Source organism: Labrus bergylta, chromosome 16, assembly GCF_963930695.1.
Source record: "Labrus bergylta chromosome 16, fLabBer1.1, whole genome shotgun sequence".
In the NCBI taxonomy this organism is placed as follows: domain Eukaryota; kingdom Metazoa; phylum Chordata; class Actinopteri; order Labriformes; family Labridae; genus Labrus; species Labrus bergylta.
Genome location: NC_089210.1, coordinates 13038646 through 13062681, shown reverse-complemented (window position 1 = coordinate 13062681; position 24036 = coordinate 13038646). Strand labels below are relative to the sequence as shown.

Below are 24036 nucleotides of genomic sequence, written 5' to 3'. Positions count from 1 at the left end.
GTTGTGGCTTGTTTTATGTCATTGTAGAGATATGTTACTAAGAACATGCTGTCAATATTTGAGCGATACATGAGATATAGTGTGATATTTAACGATGAATGAAAGTGATGGATAAAGGTGATAAACACAACAGGACTTACATTACTGTTTAACGGGAACATATCAGTCATAATGGTTAACGTGTAAAAAAAAGCCACAGTGTTGAAAAAAGAAGAAAAAGGAAAAAGATAGAATCAAACTTCAGACATCTCAAAAGGGGTTGAAATATTTATTTAAAGTATCTTTAACAATACACTCATTTGATCTCAGAATCAGAGTAGTTTAAGGCCTTCCCGTTGCTGTGTTTGTGACAATATTGACATTTGTTCTCATCAGGTGAACAGGTTATGTCAATAGAAAGCGTCATTTAGGCTTCTGTAGTCTTTGTGTCAAAAAAATGAAACTGTATACTGACTAATTCACTTTGAAATAAATCCTTTCTTTGCTTCATGTGGAATACTTCAATGTTTGTCTGCAATATGAAGCACACATTATGTGGTACTTTTTATGATTAAGACGGGGTTGCACACTTACAGCTACATGAAAACTGTTGTGTTACTTCTACAGATGTTTTATGCACATTGGTGTGAATTACACCCATATTGGGGTATTACAAAAAACAAAAGCATTCGTTTACCAAGTGTTGCCATTATACAGCATGTTTGACATGAGATACAGGAAAGATTTATCAAATTAAAATATAGTTTTCAGTCAATCTGGGATCAGTAATAGGTTTTATTAACACACATATAGTGTTAGTGGGGCGGCCCTTGTTTTTACATTTAGATCACATTTTGTGATTTTAAATGTAAACACGCTGGGAAAAGAGAGTAGATGAAGAAATTGAACTTCGGAACTCTTCAAAGCCACAAAGAGTGGAATCATTCTGAGTTTTCAAAGGACAGATTGCATTCTATTTGTCTTTGATGACTCATCAGATGTTTAAATAAGACAACTGCTGTCCAGACAGTCATATCGTTTTGTTCCTTTCAACAAGTGTCAGCACTTAGAGAGAGACTACTCAACGATCACTAAGCAAGACTTTGTCTAGATATTTCTGTTCATCAGAGACAATCTTCAAACTCTAACAGCAGCAATTCTTTGTGTCTACGACAACCAGCCAAAGAAAATGCAGCAAGCAACCGAAGCAAGAGGGAACAACAGAACTGTTTACTTCAGACAGCAGGGCAACGGTAAAGAGATGGAGCTTGAAAGACTCCGCCGGGATGTGGGGCAGCTCACTGAACTGTTGGAGAGAGAGAGGCAACACTGCTGCAAGGAGAAGAACGAAAGAATCCTGATGATCCAAGAGCTGCAGGAGACAAAGGAAAATCTTGCAAAGCAGAAATCCCTCAAAGAAATGTACATCAACAGGGGAAAGGACACCAGAAGAGAGCTAGAGAGGCTGGAAAAGTACTGCAACGAAGAGACCCTCTCCGCATTTAAGATGGCCCAGAAGGTGAATGACACCACCAGGCAGAAGAAGAAGAAAGATCTTCATGCTGACTATGAGGAGCTGAAGGTGGCACACCTAGTTAGTACTGAGAAGTTCAGTGCTGACCTCCAGGGTGAGAAGGAGAAAAACAATGTCCTTCAAGGTGAAGTAGACAACCTCAAAGTCTCACACCATGAGCTCAAGCTCAAGTATGAAGCTGACAAGCTCGCCGCCAATCAGCTGGTGGAATCCCTTCTGCGTGAGAAGGAACAGCAAAGCCAGGCTCACGCAGAAAGAGTGTCCCAAGACCAGCAGCTGATTTGGACCTTGAGAGCTGAGCAGGAAGCCCTCTGTCAGAAGGCCACCGAGGAGATTGCTGTCCTGCAGCAGGCTGCTTTTGAGAAGGACATCAAGTTCCAGACTGAGCTGGACGACCTCAGAAGTCAGCTCAGCAATCAGAAGAGCATGGAGGAGGAGTATAAGAAGCTGCAAGTGGCTTATAAAGCCAGCCAAGAGAAGTTCACAGCTGAGCTCCAGCAAGAGAAGGACAAGACAACGCTTCTCCAACAAGAACAGGAGAAGTTAAGAGTGTCCACGGACGAGCTCAGCCAGAGAGACCAAACAGATGTTCTCGCTCTGAAACAGCAGACTGAAAACCGCCAGCGAGAGCTTGAGACAGAAAACAAGTCTCTCTACAACACAATTGCAGAGAGCCAAGTTTTAATCTGGAATTTGAACACTAAAAATGCTGTCTTCCAGCACAAGATGGAGCAGGAGATCAGTGGACTGCAGCAGCTATTCATGGAGAAGGAGAGCATCCAATGTCAAGAGGTGGAGGGGCTCAAAACACAGATCACTCTTCTCACCTCACAAAACATGGAGCTTTCCAGTGAACTGAAGGCAAATAGGGAGGAGTACATGCTCCCAAGAAGAAAGAGAGCCAGCCGGGAGGAGACTCAAGATGAGCTGTGCATGGAGGTGACCGTCCCTGATGTAACTTCAGGACCTGAGGGATCTCCAGCTGAAGAAACATTGCAGCTGGAATCTGTGGAGGAGGGTGCAGCAGCATCTGAAGACAAGCCTCAAGAGCCAGTGAAGCAGATGTCCAAGCTGAAACAATTCAGACACTCACTGGGGCTCGTAAAACCTCAAAGCTGGAAGAAAAAAAAAGAACCTTCTTCCTCGACCCTCCCACCTCCTCCCCCACCTTAAAACCCCCTAACTGATAAACCTTTTTCACATGTAAAAGATGTTTTGTAATAAGGCTTATTCAAAAAGGTGACATATGAAAACTTCACGTCATCTTATGGGGGCATGGTGGTTACAGTGATTAGCACTGTGGCCTCACAGGAAGAACCTGCTGACCAGCGGGGAACTTCCTGTGTGGAGTTTGTCTGTTCTCCCCAAACCTTTGCAGGTTTTTCTCCGGGACGCTCCGGTTTCCTGCCAAACATCCAAAAACATTCACCATAGGTTAATTGGCTACTCTTAATTGTCCTCCAATTTGCACTTGAAAAAATAATAAAAGAAAAAATAACATAATTTCCCTTCACAGAGTTGTGGCTTGTTTTATGTCATTGTAGAGATATGTTACTAAGAACATGCTGTCAATATTTGAGCGATACATGAGATATAGTGTGATATTTAACGATGAATGAAAGTGATGGATAAAGGTGATAAACACAACAGGACTTACATTACCGTTTAACGGGAACATATCAGTCATAATGGTTAACGTGTAAAAAAAAGCCACAGTGTTGAAAAAAGAAGAAAAAGGAAAAAGATAGAATCAAACTTCAGACATCTCAAAAGGGGTTGAAATATTTATTTAAAGTATCTTTACAATACACTCAATCAATCAATACACTCCTTTCATCTGTTTGTGACAATATTGACATTTGTTCTCTTCACTATGGGGAACAGCAGAGCATTATTATATATTTCAATTAAACTTTTACACTTTAAGTTCTATATTAATAAAAAGTAGCATCCTGTCAAATGATTAGGAGATGTAGTTCCAATCAGTGGTAGCCTGATAGAATAACATTTTTTTTTTTTCCCTCTGTTTTTTACTGTGTATGTAAATTTGACGTGGCTGCTTCGATGATTTAAATATTGCAGTTTTGCGTTGTGGCCGCTAGAGGGCAGCAAACAACATGATCATGATTAAACTTATCTGCTTAAATAGACCCAGAAACATAAGCTAATTTTTCAGTATTTGAACAATAAGCATGTAACACTTGATTTTAAACTTGACTTGTTTGAAATCATTTTGTTTGAATGTCGGAATAGTGTTGCAGTGCTCATCTGAGACCACTGGAGTGTAGTAGAAGGCCTATGTAGTAATAACATCAACAGTTGTCCAAAAAAGATTAGCCATGGCACCAAACCATAGGCTTATCTTTCCTTACCCAAAAATAATCCGAAGGAAATGTACTTTTAAATATTGATAATATTGACCTACAATCCTGCACAGCAATGAAAGGCAATGAATATGTATGTTTCCCATGCCAATTAATCCCTTTCAATGCATTTGAACTGTAGCCTACAAAACATTCTCGTACTTTCTGGTTTATGGTAAATCGATCTTTACAACGGATCTAAAACAAACAAGATATTTTTTATATGCTCATTTCAAATGATTACACAAATGCGATCACAACAGATTACAGTACAACGAGAAGTACAATCAGTTTTTGTATTTGTATTTTATTAGACGTCAACACACTGACGAGCACTTCCGCGACATACTTTCGAAATAAAACATCACATTAGTTGTTTGTTTATTTGTCTGCCTCAAAGGAAATAATATGATTGTAGCTCTACATAAAAAACAGAAACACGTGCATTTGATTTTCATGTTGTTTTTTTTTTATTAATGTGTTGATCATAATAAAAGAGGTTTTTCTTTTTTTTTGTAGAGTCGTCTCAGCGGATGTGACGTAACGGCGGAGCTGCTCACGTCAAATAACTTGAGGTGCACTGCGGGCTGGCAGCGTTTCTCACGAATTCAGGTATTTTGGTTTTCTGTTCATTGACAGCTTCATTAAAACATCTGTAAGCAGTTACAATGTTTACGAGTCCATAGATTTGTAGTGAATACACGTTTCAAGTGGCGGGTGTTGTCTTACGTCAACCGTTTCGTTGCCTTGTAAATAATGGCGACGCTAGCTAGCTAACGACAGCTAGCAGACATGCTTTGACGTTAGCCAAACAAACATACCTTTGAGTTACAAGTTAGAAACTGAAACCAAACAAAACATCGCTGTTAATCGATCCTTTATTAGGATATGTTGTAGACGAGATAATTTGTTCTCCATCTGCCACACGCCGCGTATTGTGGTTTACGTTAGCTACAGTCAATTTACGTCAATAAAAAGGTGAAATACTTTTATTAGATACAGAATTTAAGTTAATATCAGTGCAGTTTTTTTTTGTTTTTTTTCCCGAGCATCGATTACGCAACTAAGTTATTCATGGTTAGTTGTGCAAGTGAGCTTTGAGCTGGATTATCGGGGGAAAGGATTAAAAAAAAAAAAAAAAAAGAAACATCAGCTAGTGAGGTAGCTCGGTGGTTAGCCTGGGAGCGTCAGCGTTCATTTTTCAGTGCAGTGATGTTTAAATATTGTGTGTTAAAAGTCTTCTTCGCGGTGTTTTGGTGTTACTGCAAATGACTTGGAGATGGTGGTTTTTGTTCAGAGACCTCAGTTCAGTGACACATCTTGTTGGTGTTAGCTCGCTCTCCACAGCTTCGTGTGTTTCCTCCAGTCTGTGGTAGTAACCCACCTGAAGCCCTTTTCACTGTTGTTACCATGTGACACTCAGGTGCATGTTTGTTTTCCTTTTGAAATAATATAGAAAGGTTTTGCTGATTGAAGTGTATTTGCCTGATTGTCAGTCTAGTAGCAGGTGTATTGTTTGTCTGACGAATACATTTAAACGTGTGTTGTGTTTGTTGTGAGCTACATTACACAATACCTTTTTTTTTTTTTAATAACCACAGAGGGGGAAGCAACACCTCAGTGACAGTTGTCAATATAACTAAACACAGTATGCAAATACATGTATATCTAATTCTGATATGTAATATTAGTTTGTACTTAAGCATACTAACAATAAGCACCAGGGCTTTTTTTTTTTAGACACACAGTTTGTTGGGTTATACCTCAGATGTAATCCTGTGATTGTCTCACCAGACAGAAACTGATGAGCATCATTCAGTTTCACACTCCAACATGAAGCTGCTGTTTATTTCCCCCCCTCTTGTATTCTTTATGTTAAAGTCAAAGTGAAAGAGGAGACTTCCGCTTAAGTTCATAAAATGTTGGTGTTGTTTCTCTGAGAGGTTTTCTGAATGCTACTTTGAGCTGCAACATGCATTATTTAGCTGGAGAGAGAGAAATCTTCCGGCTGAAACTTGAACCCTGAACCGCAGGCCTCTTAGTCTCTCTACAACTTGTACCTTCCCCCCCCCCCTCCTGTCTTCTACAGACAGCTCAAAACACTATTTTGCATCAATAAGTTGAATTAAACTCCTCGGTGTCTTCCTCAGTTATGCTGTCCCTTCTTGCTCCTTGTGCACGCCGACATTTAGCAGTTACAAAAAAAGTACTTAATTAGCCTCTCTGACTGTCGTTGGAACACTTGGTGACTTTTGAGAAGTCCGTCAGAGAGTAATGAGCCAGCAGGTTTAATTTTGTATTTATTTTTAAAACGCCTCACAGAATCAGAGCCCCCAGGAGAGCTGTGAGCAGAGCTCCGTGTCCACCCCCTTACCGATACAGACGTCCGGCCAGTATGTCCAGTGATCCTCCGCCTCCGTACCCTGGAGGTCCCAGCGCCCCACTTATTGAGGAGAAAAATGGACAACCAGGTATGTTTGCATACTTAATTCCTATGTTTTCAGACGCTTCAGTCACCAGTGTTGAAAGTCTTTATTTAGATTCTGTTTTCATGTTACTCCATGAGGCCGACATTCTTAATGCACAAGTATGACAACAGACTTTCATTATTTAGAATAACTGACTTGCTTTTTCTTCATGACCAACACAATTAAGTATGCACAATAAACATGTGTATACCTGTCTTCTTTTTGTTTTGATTTGAAACAGTTCCTATCAGAACTGCTCCTATACAGGGGCAGCCGTTACCTCCGGACTATGGTCCTCCACCCTATGAGGGTCCAGGGCCAGGCTTCCTCCCCCCACATGTCCCTGGAGAAGGACCCATGCCCATGCCAATGCCTCCACCACATGGTGCTGCACACCGTCTTCATGCAAAAAAATAAAATAAAAAATACACAGAAAAACACACTGACACATAATGCTGTTGTTGTATACATTTTTTGGGACCAATGGCAAGCACTTTCAATATTTATCTTTTGAATCTCTGCCCAGTCCCGCTCAAACTCAGTCAAACAAATGTGTTTAGAATCATGTGTAGTACTGTATATTAAGGGTCAGTTCCTTCTTTACAGGCGACCTCTACCCACCTCCGCCCGGTCACTTCCCCCACCCGATGCCGGGACACATGGGTCCTGGTCCAAGTCACTTTGTCCACATGGGAGGCCACACAGCGACCGTCCTGGCTCCTCCAGGAGCAGCCACCACTGTGACAGTACTGCAAGGGGAAATGTTCCAGACATCACCGGTGCAGACTGTGTGTCCACACTGCCAGCAGGCCATTGTCACACGCATCTCCCACGATGTCGGACTCATGAACACACTCTTTTGCCTCTTCTGCTTCTTTGTCGGGTGAGTAGAGCAGAAGTTTGACAGAATAGACGCTTGATAGCACCTGACAGTTGTTTGCAATGGGTTTTTGTAGCCTTCTAGTATTTATCGTCGTATTACAAACACATATTTATTGATTTTAACAGCGTCTGGTTGGAATATGGTACTCCTGTCAGACTGTAGTTGTAGTGCATTTGAAAGCTGTTTGCTAACTGCCATGAAATAACCAGCAGAAAGCAGTATTGCCAAGTTTTATTAAATGGCTCTGGCATAGAACCGGAAATAACAGCACAGTGCACATACAGATGATTCACAGAGGAGATGATGAGACACAACTATCTGTCTGTCTTGTCATGCTTCCTCCCTAGCTCAATAAGGGACAATATATGTCCAGTATTTCCTTTCACAGCTAACTATCATACATGAGTCACGTCTCCACATGCTGTGAATTATGTCATCATGAGTCGTAAACCCACCAACGGTTGAACAGAGTTTATACAAATGCAGCGCAGTTTGGATTCTGATGTTTCATAACGTGCATCTGTGTGTTCATCATGCAAATCCTTTAGTCTGTTTGTTAGTTTTTAGTGTCACTTCAGTTCATAATCGTCCTTTGTATCACGTAGGCACGCTTATCTCATCCTGTCTGAGCTGCATCGTGGTCAATTACAACCAATACGATGGGTTTTTTTTTAAAAGGCTAATGATGCTTGATAAGGTTCATTGGATATGGTGGTGAGTTATTTGAATTATATTCAAATAATTACCAGCGAACTTCAAATTGTAATTTTTTTCCTTCACTGTGAGACACAAATATGGGGAATATCATATATTTTGAAAAAAGTGCCAGTGATTTCAGCAGCACCCTAACGAAAAGTTGAAATATTTTAAACCACAAGCGCTCAGCTGTACGTAAAAGGACGGTGGACGCTGCTCCTTTTCCTCCGGGCGGCTGTCTGCTGCTGCAAACACTCTCTCCTCATTGGGATCAATTGAAAAAAGAAGTTGGAACTCAGGAAAAATGCCAGTTGGACACAGGTCCTAAACAGTGAAAGCAGTACTGAACAGCATGGAAGAGTTGAGGTGTTCAAAGCAGGGCTGAAATATCTTAAATTGAAAAATAAATAAATACATGTGCAAAATACTATCTGATATAAAACAGAGGCTTCATAGGATCATGTCTGCACACTTGCAGATGGATCATAATCAGAACGCTTATATGCAAAGCACATGCACCTGTTTATGGTGTGACCTCTGTTCCAAGCAACATGTAAGAAAAACAAAAACAAATGCTCTCTGTGCTGCCTTTGTCACAATACATGTCTGGGTGTTTGCACATCATCCTTTTCACCAACATTTACATTTACAACTTAACTGTTTATGTCTGTTCCTCATTTGCAGGTGTGATCTTGGCTGCTGCTTGATTCCCTGTCTGATCGACGACCTCAAGGATGTGACACACACCTGCCCTTACTGTAAGGGCTACATTTACACATACAAGCGTATATGCTAACCACCGACAGCTGTATGTTACAGAGACATGCGCGCACACACGCACACACACACACACACACACACACACACACACACACACACTCACATCTCCTCCTGCTGGTAGTGACAGGCTTCTCCCCTTCATTTTTGCAAAGTGTTGTGTCGCCCTCTTAAAATTGTAAGTGCAGTTTTCTCATCAGTTCACGGAATATTTGCTGTATATATCTTTGCCTCTAATTATTTTATGTATAAAAATATGCATTTGAAATGTACAAATGTCATCTAACAAATTATGTAGGGCACCAAAATCATTCACTGAGATGAATAGGCAGCAGGCGCACGGGTGCATCATCTGATCTGTTTTGAAACCTGACGAGAAAGCTTGTAGTGTTACACACGACCTTAGGATAGACAGACAGCCTCGGCTAGAGAAAGCTGTGAAGAAATGGTCACTTTATTTAAAAATCATCTGTGAATCTTATAGAGAATCAAGTGTATTCAAGTTAAACATGCTGGGTTAGCGTCGTTTTCTTTTATTTATTTAAAATGTTTTATCTGTTATTTTAACTATTTACAACTGTGAACATTTTTGTCTAATTATTTTCTTCTAACAGACCCAGTTTTTTTTTTTCTCTCCTTCCTTTTATCTTTAACCCCCCCCCCCCACGATGAATGTTATCAGACTTAACAAACTCTTTTCACATCAAGGAACTGGTGTGTCCGTTTGTTTGGGAACGACCAAGACTAATGTAACTCGTCGTTAACGCATTCTTCTTCTGGGCTTCAGTCAGAAGTGGTAGAACTTAGTGGATTATTGTTGAGCACATCTAACGCTCTCTCCGTCTGTGAAGCTTTTAATTTAGATGATAAAGCCAAGATTTGCACTTTAAGTTGGAATTAAAAATGTCCCCCTCTGAAAAAACCACCAACCTCAGCTTGTCACAGGTGCTTCAGAACTTTTAGCTTTTGAGGAGGAAAAGAAAGACTTCTCGTGAGTTGAAGCAGTTATTCATTTGTGTTATGCTTCTTTTTTTCTTTCTATTGCTTGTGTTTGTTGTCGATCCAATTGAATCCAGCCATATATGCACTCATTCAGAGCATCTTAGAATCCAAGTGGAGCTTGTGGGTAGTGTATTATTGGGGACACTTTGCATGACATCCAAGTTATCTAGTGTCCTCTCACTCTTGTCAGTCTTATGCTCCACAATAGTTCACCCTCTCTCATTGGTACTGTTGGCTGACTGTGCTACAGTACACAGGATGTGTGGGGGGGGAGGGGGGGGGGGGGTAGTTTAAAAACCACATGCAGACAAACAAAACTAATAGGTGGCACCATCTTCACATGTCATCGTTTCACCTTTAACCCTCCTAATATGGCTTCAGCCCTTAAAAAAAAAGAGTACCTGCATTGCTCGGATGCATGTTAGATGATTTAAAAAAAAAAGTCGAAATGGACTTAGAGAACTCTCCACTAGGAATAAGCTTCAGATAAATGATTGTATCACACATCTCGCAACAACATTGTGATGATTCCATTGAGATTACTACTAACAACCAATCAACCATCGTTCCAGCAAAGCATGCCGAAGACTGCCACTCACCTTCACTTACCAAGTGCGGAGTTTTGTCTGCATGGACCACAGAACAAAAAAAAAACTAAATGATTCTCACAGGCGAGCTCCTTGACTCTTTATGCGTTTGATTTGATTTTCCTTAAGGCTAGCGAAGCAGTGCAAGAAAGTTCATTTTAAGTTGAAGGATTACATTGAACTTTTAATACAAGGTACTGTATGCCATTGTTGTGGATAATGCTGGTATGCATTGCTCTCTAAATGTCTGTGATATGTATAACTATACAAGTCAAAGATTTGTTTTGACTGTTGTATACAGTTACTATTTTATCAATAAAAAATCCGAACAAGAGCTTTCATCAGAACTCGTTTATTGTTGATTTGAAAATGATGTATGCCTTCAAAGTGAATGACACTGTGTGTAAGAATCATCTAAAGAGAGTTAGATTATCTTCAACTGGGCCGTTACACGCAACAAAACTGACAAACAGAAGAAGCTGGAATCCACCAGAAGAGTTTCCATGACTACCAGATGCCAGTTGGGAATAAACATAATGTCAGAAACAAGGGAAGACGTATAAAGGTTTGTGATCTAAGCAGTCCAAAGTCTTTTAGTCTCTCCATCGGTGTCCACACGGAGCACTGCAGCATTTGTAGAAAGTCGTCATAGGCTCGTCCGCTGATCTGGTCTGAATCTGCATGAAATACGCCCGCAGATGTCCACACTTTGGACACGTTTCTGTGAAGAGATACGAGGAATGCCTTTCAGTTTGAAACCACAAGCTGTTTAAGGTTTATATCGAGGTTTTGTTTAATGTGCTTTAAAAATAAACTGACTGAATAACAAAACATAATATATGTGGAAGATACTGTTGTCTTAAGTTTAACCATTAAAATCAAAAGAAGGAATAACATGTTACATCAGTGTGAGAGAGCATCCTTTATTAAGACAACAAATCAAGGCTCCTTATGAGAAGTTCAACAATCATGTATTGATTCTCAAGTCATAATGAAAAGACCAAAAAAAACCCCATCTCTGATAACATCAATATTTTTAATCAGAATTTACATTTTGTGCTGCGAGTTATGTATAATTAATTTACCTTTTGAAATTAAAATTACGACTGGATCTCAACAGTTTAGGGTTCAGAAACGTGTATGAATCAGAAAGCATGACATTAGTTTTTAGTTATTTTTTTTAATCCTACTAATGAAATAATTGACTCATCGTCTGGGTGTTAAATGTTTATGCACTGTTATGACATAAGAGATTGCAATGCAAGTTCAAATGCTTTAAATATTAAGTAAAGATGTGTAGGCATGAACTTTGACTGAAATGTAAAACAAAAAAAATAAAAAAACAGACTTTACAAATCCTCAATTATAGATTTTCATGCCTAAACAACACACGTTTGCTTTGAGCTCTAAAAGTCAACATTTCTCTGTTTAACTACAGCCACGATGAAGTGTTTGGGTCTCTCTCTGAAGCCATGGTGGGTTTTGATTCAAAGTCACTTACCTGGAGTTGAGTCCACGTTTTCCCAAGCAGCAGCGCCACCAAGAACATCGTCCACCTCTTTTAGCTTCGGATACTTTCTGCTGTTTACCTGTGGAGAGGAAATGTCACGTCGACTCAAAGAAACCAAAAAAAAAAAACCACATTGGACAATAACTTTAGCAACTAACGATAACTACCACGTCGAAAATACGTAAAAGCAAACAGTGACACCAAGTAAAAGTTACGTGCACGTCTTCTTTTCTCACCCTGGTCTAACATGACTTACCTTTCTCGTGATGTTGTGGACATACGGACAGGTGTTACAGGCGAATCTCATGCACTTCTGTCCTTCCTCTACGATTAAAACATTTCCACAGGTTGGACAGAAAAGAAGCATTTCAAAGCAATGCCAATGTAAACAGCTTCACGGTGTTACATTTATTGTAAGCTATAAAGAAATACTCCTAACAGCTACTGAAGTGTTGTAGTCGTGCTGTAAACAGTGACGCATGTGGAGGAGCGGAAAAGAAGCCGGTGAAAGCAGGTGCGACTGTTTTTAAGGCTCGCCGGGAAACAAATGAAAGAAAGTGCTTTGTTTTTTTTAATTAAAAAAAGCGTGTTATTAATGAGACACAATTGCAAACCGAAAATAAAGCATTGTGCTCAGATTTAATCATATTTTGCTTTCATGGAAAACGGACACGCGTGAGTTTTCTTTTACTAAGGAGGAACTCTTGTACGGACGTGCAGTTTCCTTCCGGTACGAAATGTTAACCGTACAAATGTTTGTTTATTATTACATGGCTTTTTCGCTTCATGGATAAATTACTTTTGTTTGTTGGCTGTACTTCTATATCAGAGTCCAACTCTACCTTTTCACATTGTACGGTTATTCAAATGTAAAAAATAATAATAATAATATATATATTTTTTTAATGTCCCCGCTGGAGAAACCGTGCAGCAGCTTGTATGTTAGATGATTTAAGGTGACGATGGAGGAGCAGAGTGAGGACCAGGTTGGGGGAGGAATGTCTGTGAAAGAGGAAGAGGTGGAAAAAGACAACCTGACAGATGAAGCTCTTGCCGCAGATGAAGAGGACGACGAGGCTCTTCCTCACTCAGAGATCCTGGACATTTTCGAGGAAGGACTTGCAAGACTTGTGCAGGACCCTTTACTTTGTGATCTGCCCATCCAGGTTAGTTCAGTCCGTGGCGTATCCTCACAGGGAAATGTGCAGATGAAGCATTAACAAAAAAATAAATAAACCCGATTTGGTGTATGTTCACCCTTCTGGTTAAGAAGAACTTAAGATCCTCATGTTTTCTTTAACTTCACTTGAGCCTGAACGGTTTTGGTTTGGAATACTCCCCAACTTCATTATTGTTGATGAAACATCATTTTCATGCATCCTCTTCACTGTGATGTAAAGTTAGAGCAAAAATAAACCACCAAATATCATTTCTGCTCTGTACTCCTGAAATATAAGCCTTTACGGATAAAGTGAATGGCCTTCACTTACTAAAGAAGTTGCCACACAAGTTGAGAGGTTTCAGTTCAAATCATTGCCCGTGAGCTATTTTCCTTTTAACGTAATATAATATATGATTGGTTGTATTGTTACTTTGAAAACTGGTTATGCCGAAGGGAAATCAAGATGTTTCCTTTTGTAAAACGTGTCTGCGTATATCTTATTTTGGTGGAATAGAAAAGTAATAAGTCTTTAAAATGTTAAATGTCAAATGATTGTTAACATTTCTAAGAATTGAAGAAGTATCTTTAACGTTTTCAGAACTATATGCAATTTAAAGATCATTTACAGCCTGTCAGAGTCTGTGCTTGTAAATAGAGGGGGGGGGGGCTTTTTTTTTTTCTTTTTTCTTTTTTTAAACAACTCATCAATCTTCTTGTCTTTAGGTGACTCTGGAAGAGGTCAATTCTCAGATTGCGTTGGAGTATGGTCAGGCTATGACTGTGAGGGTTTTCAAGGCAGATGGAGAAATAATGCGTAAGTAATGAGATAGTTTCATTTTGAGGCATAAAAAGGTTTATTATAGTGTGCAATGTTTGTTTCTGTTATTTGTACACATATCTACATCCTGCTTTCGTTATCACTAATTTGTTCTATAAAATAGCATTTTTATTTGGTCAAATCAAATTAAAAAAATTTGTCCCACAGCCATCGTGGTGGTGCAGAATGCCACTGTCCTGGACCTGAAGAAGGCAATTCGCAGATTCATGGAGCTGAAACAACAACGTGAGGGCGGAGTGAAACATGTCAGCTGGTAAACACCATCAAAAACACAGAATCATTAAAGGGGGTTTTGAAAATGAAGACCTAATGTTTGATCCATTCTCGCTGCTTGCCCTCTTCATTTTACAGGCGGTATGTCTGGAGAACGTTTAGTTTGGTATTTCAAGGAGAAAAGCTTGAAGATGACAAGATGAGGCTGAAAGAGTAAGTGTATGAAATAATCGCCTCTTTGAGTTGTCGTGCAGTTTTTGTAAATCAGCAGCTGTTTGACATTCTCCTCTCCTGGTGTGTTTATTTTTGTTTTGAAGCTACGGCATCAGGAACAGAGATGAAGTGACGTTCATGAAGAGACTCCGGAAAAAGTGAAAAGTCACAGCTGACATTTGTCCAGCAGGAAGAAGAAAAAAAACAAAAGAACATTCAGAAAGTTCTCCTGATGTTTGTTGAACCCCAAATGTGTACCCAGAAACTCTCTTAACAAACTGAGCAGTCTATCAGAAAGGCTTCATGTATATACAATATGTCGATGTTTATTTGGCTGCAACTGAACAGTGATTTTTGTTTTTGAACTCTACTCAAATATTAAAACTTTGTACATTTCTAAAAATCTATTTCTATGTGCACTTTTACTTTGAGCTTCCAACGACAGTGCCGTGCCACTTTTTCCAGACGGCTGAGTTGTAAACCAGATGATTTGAATACTTCCTGGTATAAGTCAGCATTATAAGTTTTTGTTGATCTACTTTGAATGTTAGCTGTTCAGGATACATTTGGAGCCAGCTGAGGGAACAAGGTAATACACACCCTTTACTTTTTAATAAAATAATACTCTTTCATGCTGCTTACAGGAAAGTAAATGATTGGGATATTTAAGTGGTGGTTTTAACCTCATTCAAATGCACCGGTGAGAACATTAAATTTAGTATTAATGGAGATTTGTGTTGTGAATGTTGCTTCATGAATTAGTCCGAGAGTTTTATTTGCAGGTCTAACTGATATATTTGATGCTCTTGCTGCTCAAACTAGAAACAACATCCTGGATTTTTCTTCAAACTGTCGGTTCTGTTTCATTTAGAACCGGACTTGTAAGTGAGGCTGACTAGGTAACCTGACATTTTAGAGTTAGGAAACAAATATTTATCGAACTGTCTATCCACGGACCTTTGAATAATATATCCAGTCGTTGTGTTATTTTATTTAATATGTGCAAATCTCATTTTGAAAACCTCAGAGCTGGTGCTGCAGTACTCCAAATCGGTCTTGGTCTCAAGACCACTTTTTGACGGTCTCTTCTCGGGATCTAAAGCTTGTCAGACTGCGCGCACTCTGGATTTTTACTATTCCAGTCAGACCAGTCAAGACCGACCACCACTGACAGCTTATTCTTCTACGTCATTGCAGTGATAAGAAGGAAACCGCCTCTTTTAAAAGTATGAATAACTTAAATTAATTAGATTTTTGTCCCCGGGTTACAGCTGCGACCTTTCAGGTTTTAAGGTCTAAATGAGTGACAGGCCCGCTGCTCACAAGACGATTCTTTTTCATTGATATTCATGGTCGCAGTCTCGTTCTCATCCTGCCTTGGTCTTGACTCGGTCTGGATCTCTAAATGTCTTGGGCTTGTCTTGGAGCACTCTGGTCTTGGGTATTGTGGTCTTGACTAGAACACTACTCAAAGCAGACAAAGCCTCCTACCCCTCTCTGGCGTCCCCCCTGGAGGGGCCCGGACCCCGGGTTTGGAACCAGTGCTCTACAGCATGACCATTTATTTGATTAAATGCATTGTAAGGAAAATGAATGAATGAATGAATGAATTCTCTCAAACTTTGAGAAGACATCACTTCATTCAAAGATGTTGTCCCATGTGTTTACATCTTTGGTTGTAACATTCAGTATTCCCGCTACAAACCCTAGAAAGAAATCTGTAGAGTTGCAGTGCTTTGTGTCTTCAATATGTTGTGTGACACATTTTGCACACTGAACAAGCATGAAGCTCTATACAGTAAATGTTGTGGCTGAAACACTTCCCCATGCCTCTTCAGCATCAACGATGACTTCTCCCGACTGCCAGCTGAAGGAGATTTCTACCGAGTTGAACCTTAATTCCCTAAAGACACAGCAACTCCTGGAGAGGAAAAAAATCCTCAGTTTATTTCTGGAGTTGAGGAATCGTGCTGAGTTTCACCAAACAGGTACAAAAAAAAAAACATGAATCAATTTCCATAGCAAAATCAAGATAGATATGTTCAACATACATTGAACCTTGTTGAAAAGTAGATATCTCATCTTTTTCACATCCCGGATCCTTTGTGCCTCTGCTCTCTCGTGTATGTGAATCTTTTTTAACTTCTATCAGAGGAGTCGGCATCAAATCAGAAGGAGATTATCGACATTGATGAAAAAGTGAACCAACTGGCAGAAAGGAAGGCTGAACTCCAAAAAAGACTGGAAAACATACACAATGGCAGAGAACACACTGACGAGAAGAAAGGTATGCCCTGATTTGTTGCATTAAAGTCATTCCCACCCATACTTTAGCATTTTAAACACATTTTTTTCGTCTTCTTTGTTAGAGGTTAGCTCCCCCTCCGGTCCAAAGATGGTTTCTGGTGAACTTTCTGCTTCCCCAAATATTTTCTACATTGAGGCTCCGCCTAATATTCCAGGTGAGTTGGGGATGCACAAATTCTTTTGACTTTTTCAGTTGAACCCAAAAAGCAAGATTTGAACCCTGGACATTTGACTATGCTTTTGCAATAAAGCCAGCTTTCAATGCTTCAATTTGCATTTAAAAAAATAAATAAGATCAAGTGATATCACGGATGAGATATTAGAATTCTAATTGAATACTTCCTTTAAACAGCCCCTAAAGTGTACCTGGACTTGGAGAACCTTCCTCCGTGTCCATGCAGGACTCAGTGTCCAGAGTGTCAGCAGTTTGTTGTATCAGAGACGTTCACCTCTGTCAGCAGTGTGACCTGGCTGATGTGTTGCATGATAGCTATGGTTGGGTATGGAAGCGTTCCCTCCATCCTGGTGACACATTTGCATGTTAACATAATCACACCCTTTATGGGGCCTGTTTCTATTTGTGCTGTGCTGTTGTTGCTACCAGGCTTGTTGACGTGACATTTTATTTTTTGGTTCCCTCTTTTTGCAGCTGCGTGGCCGGTTGCTGCCTCATTCCCTTCTGCAACAAAAAGTTCAAAACCATCGTACACAGATGTCCTTTGTGTCGAACAAAAATCCAAAGAATACAAAGGCTCTGAGAGGAAAGCTGCAGGAGAGTTCTTGAAGCTCACTAAGGGGCAGAAAATGAATTTTTGTTGTGTATATTTGTATTTGAGTTGCTCAACGTGAATATGGTAAAGTGATATCACCGTGTTTGTCACTGCGTCATTCATGATGGAAAGAACCTGCATAAATTCCATTTTTGGAGTTTTTTCCAGGACATCAACCAATATCTCCTCTCACAAGAAATGACATTGTATTTGATATTTCATAAAGGACAGCAAACATGACTTGATAATGAACAATCTGATTGCCCAAAGACACTTCAACATCTGACTGCAGGACCTTGGGATCAAACCCCCAACCTTCTATGTACTTCACATGGGAGATAGATAAGCTTTAACTATGCATGACCTTTTTCTTTGCTACTGTTATCTTTGTTGATATGTGTTGGAATGACTCTCAGAGGCATTGGTATTTATTTTTTAAGATGAATCTAGCATTTTTTAGTCAGCATAGGTGTGTTTCTGCGTTTATTAGAATAGGAGCACATAATGGGTCCATTTCATTTGCTATTCGTACAACATATTTGATGGAAGTGAAAATAACAGCTGCTTGAGGTGGAAAATAGCTGCGGGTATAAAACCTCAACTGTGAGGTAATGGTTGTACATGGTGAGTTAAATTGGAGTCAAATTCCTTGCATGTATGTGTACGCATACCTGACCAATAAATATGATGCTGATTCTGATTCTGTCATAATGTTTCAAAGTTTGACAGACATAAAGCAGTGGACAAGTTATTGATAACACCGAGACACAAAACAGATTGTCCTCAATAGCGCAGATTGAATGTGAATTTAGTTGATCATATCTAAGGTAATGACATGATGACTGTAGCCGATCCCAGCTGTCATTGGCCAAGAGGCGGAGTACACACTGTACTGTTTGTCAGTCAATCACCAGCATATAGAGACAGACAACCAGCCACACTCACATATACAGGTATTTAGATTCACCATTTAACCTGACAAGCATGTCTTTGGACTTTGGAAGGAAGCCGGACTACCTGGAGTGAACCCTGTCCAACGGAGACTCGAAACCAGGAACCATCTCGCTTGCCTGTGAGGCAAGAGTGCTAACCACAGCACCAGACAATAACTAAAAGTCCAAAATATTTACCAGACTGCAAACATGTTCAATTCTGTTGTTAAAATGGCCATTTTTAATGGGGTGTGTATGTGATCTTGTTTCTTGGAGCCAGCATCTAGCAGACACTTAACCAATAACAGTTTTTTTCACTTGTGCATTGGCTCCATTTTCTGCATGGGCCTACTTTGAGATGGAGGGTGCAGATCAGAGGCGGGTCTGTCACAGGTCACTAATCCTTGTCTTTTGATATCCGAGCCCCGTCTTATTGCGAACCTGCTTGAAACCTTTTTGAAAAATGGCAATTCCTTTTTGCTTGATGTGAGCTTTCCTTTCCACTACAATGTAGTATTTTTCAGAAAGTCCTGTAGCCTTCAGCTTCTTTTCTTTGAGCATATTGAGGCACACTCGTCTCTGGTTGGCTTCCTCAAGGACAAGACACAAGCCACTCAGATGATAAGATGATGGATTCTCTAGCAACATCTTCAGTTTTAATTTCTGCATTTTCTATGTGCATGTTATACTGGCTCTTATTCTTAGAGGTAGAGTTTGACTTTCCAGCAATGTGCAGTAGTGGCGTGCACCAGTGTTGTTTTTTGAAGCTGCAACATTTTAGTACGTACGTAGCATATATGAGGCCCCTGGTCTTCTGCATGTTTCATGCTGACACGGGCCAGGCTGCCCTACTCCAGCAGTTAGTCTGTGATGTTTATTGGATTGACATGGTTAAATATAGAATACATAAATCAAATTAAAAGTTAAAATTGTAAAACAGTTAAAACATGTTATATTTATTATTACTTTCTTATGAACTTATATTTTCCAAATGCCACTTGAGTCAATATTAAGTTCATCAATATTCTTTTTCATAATTAAATAGTTATTTTTATTATATTGGAGTGTTAGGACGAACCAGAGCACCAGGAGTAAACTTTGTAGAAAGCAAAAGAGAGGATTGTTTGCAAGGTTGTTGCTTGATATTAACTCATAACATGCCTTATGTTGGGAATCATACAAACACAAATGGTTTTGTGGTCAATATGATTATTGATCTTTGAAGACAACAATTCATCCCTAACAATTTGAAGTACAAACATTACTTGAATGCATTTTTGCCCTTCTCTGATGTGCAGGCCGATGCTCTGGTGTCTGATCAGCTTCAGTTGAAGTTCTAGGTGGTGATGAACGTTGTCCTTTCAACACAAACAACCTGTGTATTTTCTGTCTTTTCCTCCGTGATTTTCTGACCTTCCTTTTCTCCCTGGCAGACAGGGAGACGTTGATACATTTCAACTTTCCGTCTTCCCTTAATTTCTTATTTCTTTCTCTCTCCTTCCTTAAATATTCTTGGTATTTCACTGGTTCATCCCTTACTCTTTGAAATCTCTCAACCTTTCTGCAAGGTTGTGGCATGTTAGTATCCTGCATGTTGTTGCATCTAGCAGGATCTTGCTGTAAGCGAGCGGAACGCAGCATGGTAACATCTTGGACTTTCTTCGTAGCCAGATCTTTCTCTTTTCTCTTCCATTCTCTGTCTTCCATGTCTTGGATCCTCTCCGCATGGACCTCATCCTACTTTGATGAATTTCAATTTATTTTGCTGCGGCAACATCTTATTAGTCTCTTTCAGCTGAAATTTGGCGATGTCTGGTCTCAGAATTGATCATTCTTCTCCTTCATGGCCCTAGGATCTTCCAGCTTCATTTTCTTATTGTTTCTCCATCTCGTTCTTTTCATCCTGTAATTACTTGTTTCCCTGATGTTGAAGAATTTGTTTGTAAATTTGCTGCTTTCCAAAACTTCTGTATGTCATCTATCTCCATGTTCTCCACAGCTTGGTGGATCTCGTTCTTCATCATAGAGTCCAAACGTTTCTCCTATGATCCCTGCCTGGATCCTTTTTTTTAATGAATCTGAGCCTCAAGTAATGGCTATACACTGTGTCTCAAATCAACTTGTTGGCTTTCTTCTCCTCATCTTGCTTCAAGTGTTTGCCCGTCCACACAATGCACTGTCATGGGAAGCAATCTCCTCTTGGTTCAATGGCTTGATCTTGACAGTCAGTGTCCAACTCAATGATTTGTTGCTTCATGTTTTTTGTAGATTTGATTTTATCTTCTTTTTCCTTCTGATAAGCCTTTCTCTTTTTCTTTTTAAGAACCTGGGAGAATGTGAGGATGCATCTCAGCAGATGGTGGAATGAATTACTCTTGTGAAGAATATTTTTAAAGGGTTCCTCACATGGTCTTTGGTTATAAATCGTATTTGTAACACAATTTGGCCTCAGTACGATCAATAATTGCAGACAAGGCCAAATATACTATGATTTTACGTTTAACAGCTCTTCAACCAAACATTGTTTGTCAGCAAATCACATCAGCATGTGTGAGCCATTACATCAGCACCATTCAACACCTGACCAACATGGATGGATGGATGGATTGATGCTCTACCTGCCGATCATCAACCTGATGCCCTGCTAATGCCTGCGGCTCGTTATGCCAGACAGTATGTAGGAAAACGTACGCCACACACAGCAACTTAAGATGCTACCAGCTTAGATACACAGCGCAGGGCTAAGCAGTTCACAAAACAATTTACACTTTACTAGTTTGTTCCTTTGTTCGTGTATTTACATAAATGTGGTGTGCAGGGAATCGTTTTGCCATTCAGTGTGGTGTTTAGGTCCTGTCTCATGTTTTTTTTTAATATGTATGCTAGTTTAGGGTAACATACAAATAATTTCAAAGCTGCAGTATGATATTGCTGTATTTTCCATCTGGCAACACTGACTCCAAGTCACCCTGATCAGGGACCATGGGATCAAAAAGAGTCAAAATCTGTCTCAATGTTCTTAATCAAATGTTAATCATCAATAACATTTAATAATAATAAATATTTGAATTTTAGTTTCCAAGTTAAGGAAAGGTGAATTCATGCACTGACCCTTGCCAACAGCTGTTCTTACAATACACATAGACAAGGAATCATAAAGACTCGGGGGCCTCATAACTGTTTTCTACACACTAAAAGGGGCCTGAAACTGGCGTACGCCAACACGTAACCCAGCTGCTCCAGGAAAATCCACCTTCAGCTCAGTTTTCCGCTGTTCCAATCCTTGTTCATTGCACTCCATATTACAAAGGCATTGTATTTTTAACCAGCCAAAATAATAAATAGTGTTTTCGTTTCACATAAGTTACAGTACATTAAAAAATAAGGGATAATGTTCTGTTAAATTGAATCAAAGATTTTAGTCATGGATTAGATCATTTTATCAGATCAGGCCACCCCTGCTCCCCTCCGGAATCACCTCTGCATTATAACATTACAAACTCTAAACAAAACCCCATATGTTAATAATACATTTGCTTTCATCCACAAAAAACAAGCTTTTTAATGTAAAGGTAAGAACCATATTGCCCCTTGAAGCAAAGGCTTATCTATAACATTCATGAACTAAACAACATTGTAGCTTATGTTTCATTTTCTTGACTTGCCAAAGTATCCCATGCTTCTCTTGCAATGACCATGTGGCGTGAGGTAACATTCTCTGGGGGAGGAATGAGAGTTCAGGATATCCTCGAAGAGATACCAGTGAAAATCATCCCCACAAAGCAAGGGAAAAAATAAAGGTTCACCCCCCCTGTGCATACATTTCACCTGGCAGTTTCAGGGTTTCATTCCCCTCTTGGATGATCCCTGAGTAGATAGTGTGGTCATATACCAAAGCACACCATTTCCCCACAACTTCTTGGCTGTGCCTCTGCACTTCTGCTATGCTGTGCCCTTTGTGGAATCATTTGTAAGACTGAAGATGAAACACTTGGTCATCTGGCAATCACACTCAAGATTGGCTCTAGGTGTTGCCATATGGCAGGTGGTCCCTTCAGTCTGGATGCTGAAACAGTTCAGAAGGAGGTAGGGGCAGATACCCTTCCCACAAAGTATACCACTGTGTGCAAAGTGGCTTGTTGGTGTGATGCACCAAAATGGACAGCTTGCACTTCAGCACTGTACTTGCAGCTGTAGTTCTCAGAGAAATCAATCAATCAATGGACTGCACATTCATTTGCAGGAAGATTCAGCTTAAGGTCGCGTGAGAAAGCATACTCTCTAATATTGTAGGGATGGTGCCTGATACTAGTATGAAATGGCACATTTGTAATATTTGAGGCTGTTCCAGGATGACTATGGTGTTCTTTGTCCACAGTGGTCCACTGAAGGGAGGAGATGCGGTTGGTGGCTCTGTAATGGTTTGTGAGTGCGTAGGTATTATTGCCGCATTTATCACATTCACTTATGGTGTGCAAGAACTATGTAAAAAGCAATCAAAATTAAACATCAATAATTAATTTTACTTTAAATAATATACTGTCTTTTATGGGTGAACTAAAGGAGATGCATCCCCTTTACTCTAATTAAAGTAACAGGGTTGCAAATCAGTGCTAAAAGAACAGTTTTAATTTAATTAAATTGCCTTATTTTGATAAAATGAGTAACAGGGTTTAGTTGGTTTCAGTGACACACTCAATTGAGGCTGAAAATATCAAAACATGAAAAATAGAAGAGAGCACTTACCTTTGGACTAACCATGGTGTAAGCATAATTCTGCTGAATCATGTTGTTTCCTGTTCTTACTCTTCTTCTGCATTACTAAAATTGTTACTGGTAACAGGGTTGCTTGCATGTTGTGGGACACAACTTTTAGGCATAATTACTTATAATAAAAATAATATATATATTATGGTGAAACAGGTTCAGCAATTACAAGAGACAATAACAACATCATGCCCAAAAAAGATTACAAACTTATTTTAACTGTTACATTTGTTTGAAAGCTGCTCATTAGGAGGGTTGGACAAGAGAAATCAGCCAATCAGGGGTCTTGGGTAGATATTTGTTTTTTAAAATAATGATTTAAAAGCACTTTCACCTCAACTATCTTTACATTTTGCCCCAGGACACATATCATTTGCACAACAACTATGAGTTTTAGGAGTATTTTAAGTTTGATGGGTGGGACAGAAAATGTCCTCCAGTTCTGGAATGTTCCATTTAACGCAAATATAGGCTGTTAACTTAGACAACAATACAAACATCATTTGAATTCTGTCTGTAATTGTAATTAAAATATTTTATGATAAAATGTTATGTTCAGAGAGGGACGGGTAACAAATACTTATGTTTCAGTGTTCTGGGTAGTTACCACTCTTTTCCTTTCCACCTAAAGCTGTCCGACATCAGTGTGCCTGTAACCACTTCAGAGACCACTCCACTACCACACAGAGATAAGCTGGTCCACCGATGTTGTTTTTCCTATAGTTTAAGTTATTGTTTTAAATTGAATATCTTACATTTATAATAAGAACAAGATACAGGACACTTTGTTGATTAACTAAATGTATTTAACATAGAATGTTCATGCATTTTATACATTTAATGGCACAGATTTGGTCTCATATGTATTATTTCCCTTTAATTTCTTTGTCTATTTTCTTTTTGAAGTATATAATGTATTTATGTTATTACTGTGCCTTGTTAAAAAAGGGGGGGTTTGTATGTCAATGTCAAAATGTTTGTTAATGGTTTCTTTGTTTAACTTATTTCATTTAGAGTAAAAAAAAAAAAAAAGTC

General features: G+C 39.4%; 4 protein-coding genes across 5 annotated transcripts; 3 read left to right on the top strand and 1 right to left on the bottom strand.

Annotated features, from left to right (window-relative positions):
• Positions 1 to 4404: 4404 nt before the first annotated feature.
• Positions 4405 to 10623, top strand: cdip1 (cell death-inducing p53 target 1). The gene is made up of 5 exons (XM_020642499.3): positions 4405 to 4488; positions 6199 to 6347; positions 6586 to 6729; positions 6951 to 7227; positions 8608 to 10623. Exons 2-5 carry the CDS (start codon positions 6272 to 6274, stop codon positions 8717 to 8719), a joined length of 609 nt encoding a protein of 202 aa, XP_020498155.1. The 5' UTR covers positions 4405 to 4488; positions 6199 to 6271; the 3' UTR covers positions 8720 to 10623.
• A 2-nt stretch (positions 10624 to 10625) lies between these two features.
• Positions 10626 to 12301, bottom strand: polr3k (polymerase (RNA) III (DNA directed) polypeptide K). Its single transcript, XM_020642500.3, has 3 exons — positions 12056 to 12301; positions 11791 to 11878; positions 10626 to 11010 (listed from the first exon to the last, which is right to left on the bottom strand). Exons 1-3 carry the CDS (start codon positions 12164 to 12166, stop codon positions 10883 to 10885), a joined length of 327 nt encoding a protein of 108 aa, XP_020498156.2. The 5' UTR covers positions 12167 to 12301; the 3' UTR covers positions 10626 to 10882.
• Positions 12302 to 12535: 234 nt separating this feature from the next.
• Positions 12536 to 14632, top strand: snrnp25 (small nuclear ribonucleoprotein 25). Its single transcript, XM_029279016.2, has 5 exons — positions 12536 to 12965; positions 13685 to 13775; positions 13947 to 14052; positions 14151 to 14225; positions 14330 to 14632. Exons 1-5 carry the CDS (start codon positions 12762 to 12764, stop codon positions 14385 to 14387), a joined length of 534 nt encoding a protein of 177 aa, XP_029134849.1. The 5' UTR covers positions 12536 to 12761; the 3' UTR covers positions 14388 to 14632.
• Positions 14633 to 14749: 117 nt separating this feature from the next.
• On the top strand, positions 14750 to 18002 carry LOC109990377 (small nuclear ribonucleoprotein 25). Of its 2 annotated transcripts, XM_020642497.3 has the most exons (6): positions 14750 to 14814; positions 16064 to 16213; positions 16378 to 16512; positions 16595 to 16687; positions 16885 to 17032; positions 17182 to 18002. In XM_020642497.3, exons 2-6 carry the CDS (start codon positions 16072 to 16074, stop codon positions 17288 to 17290), a joined length of 627 nt encoding a protein of 208 aa, XP_020498153.1. In that variant the 5' UTR covers positions 14750 to 14814; positions 16064 to 16071; the 3' UTR covers positions 17291 to 18002. The 2 variants fall into 2 exon arrangements, with proteins under 2 accessions (XP_020498153.1, XP_020498151.1); XM_020642495.3 differs by having other exon boundaries at positions 16885 to 18002.
• The last annotated feature ends 6034 nt before the right edge of the window (positions 18003 to 24036 follow it).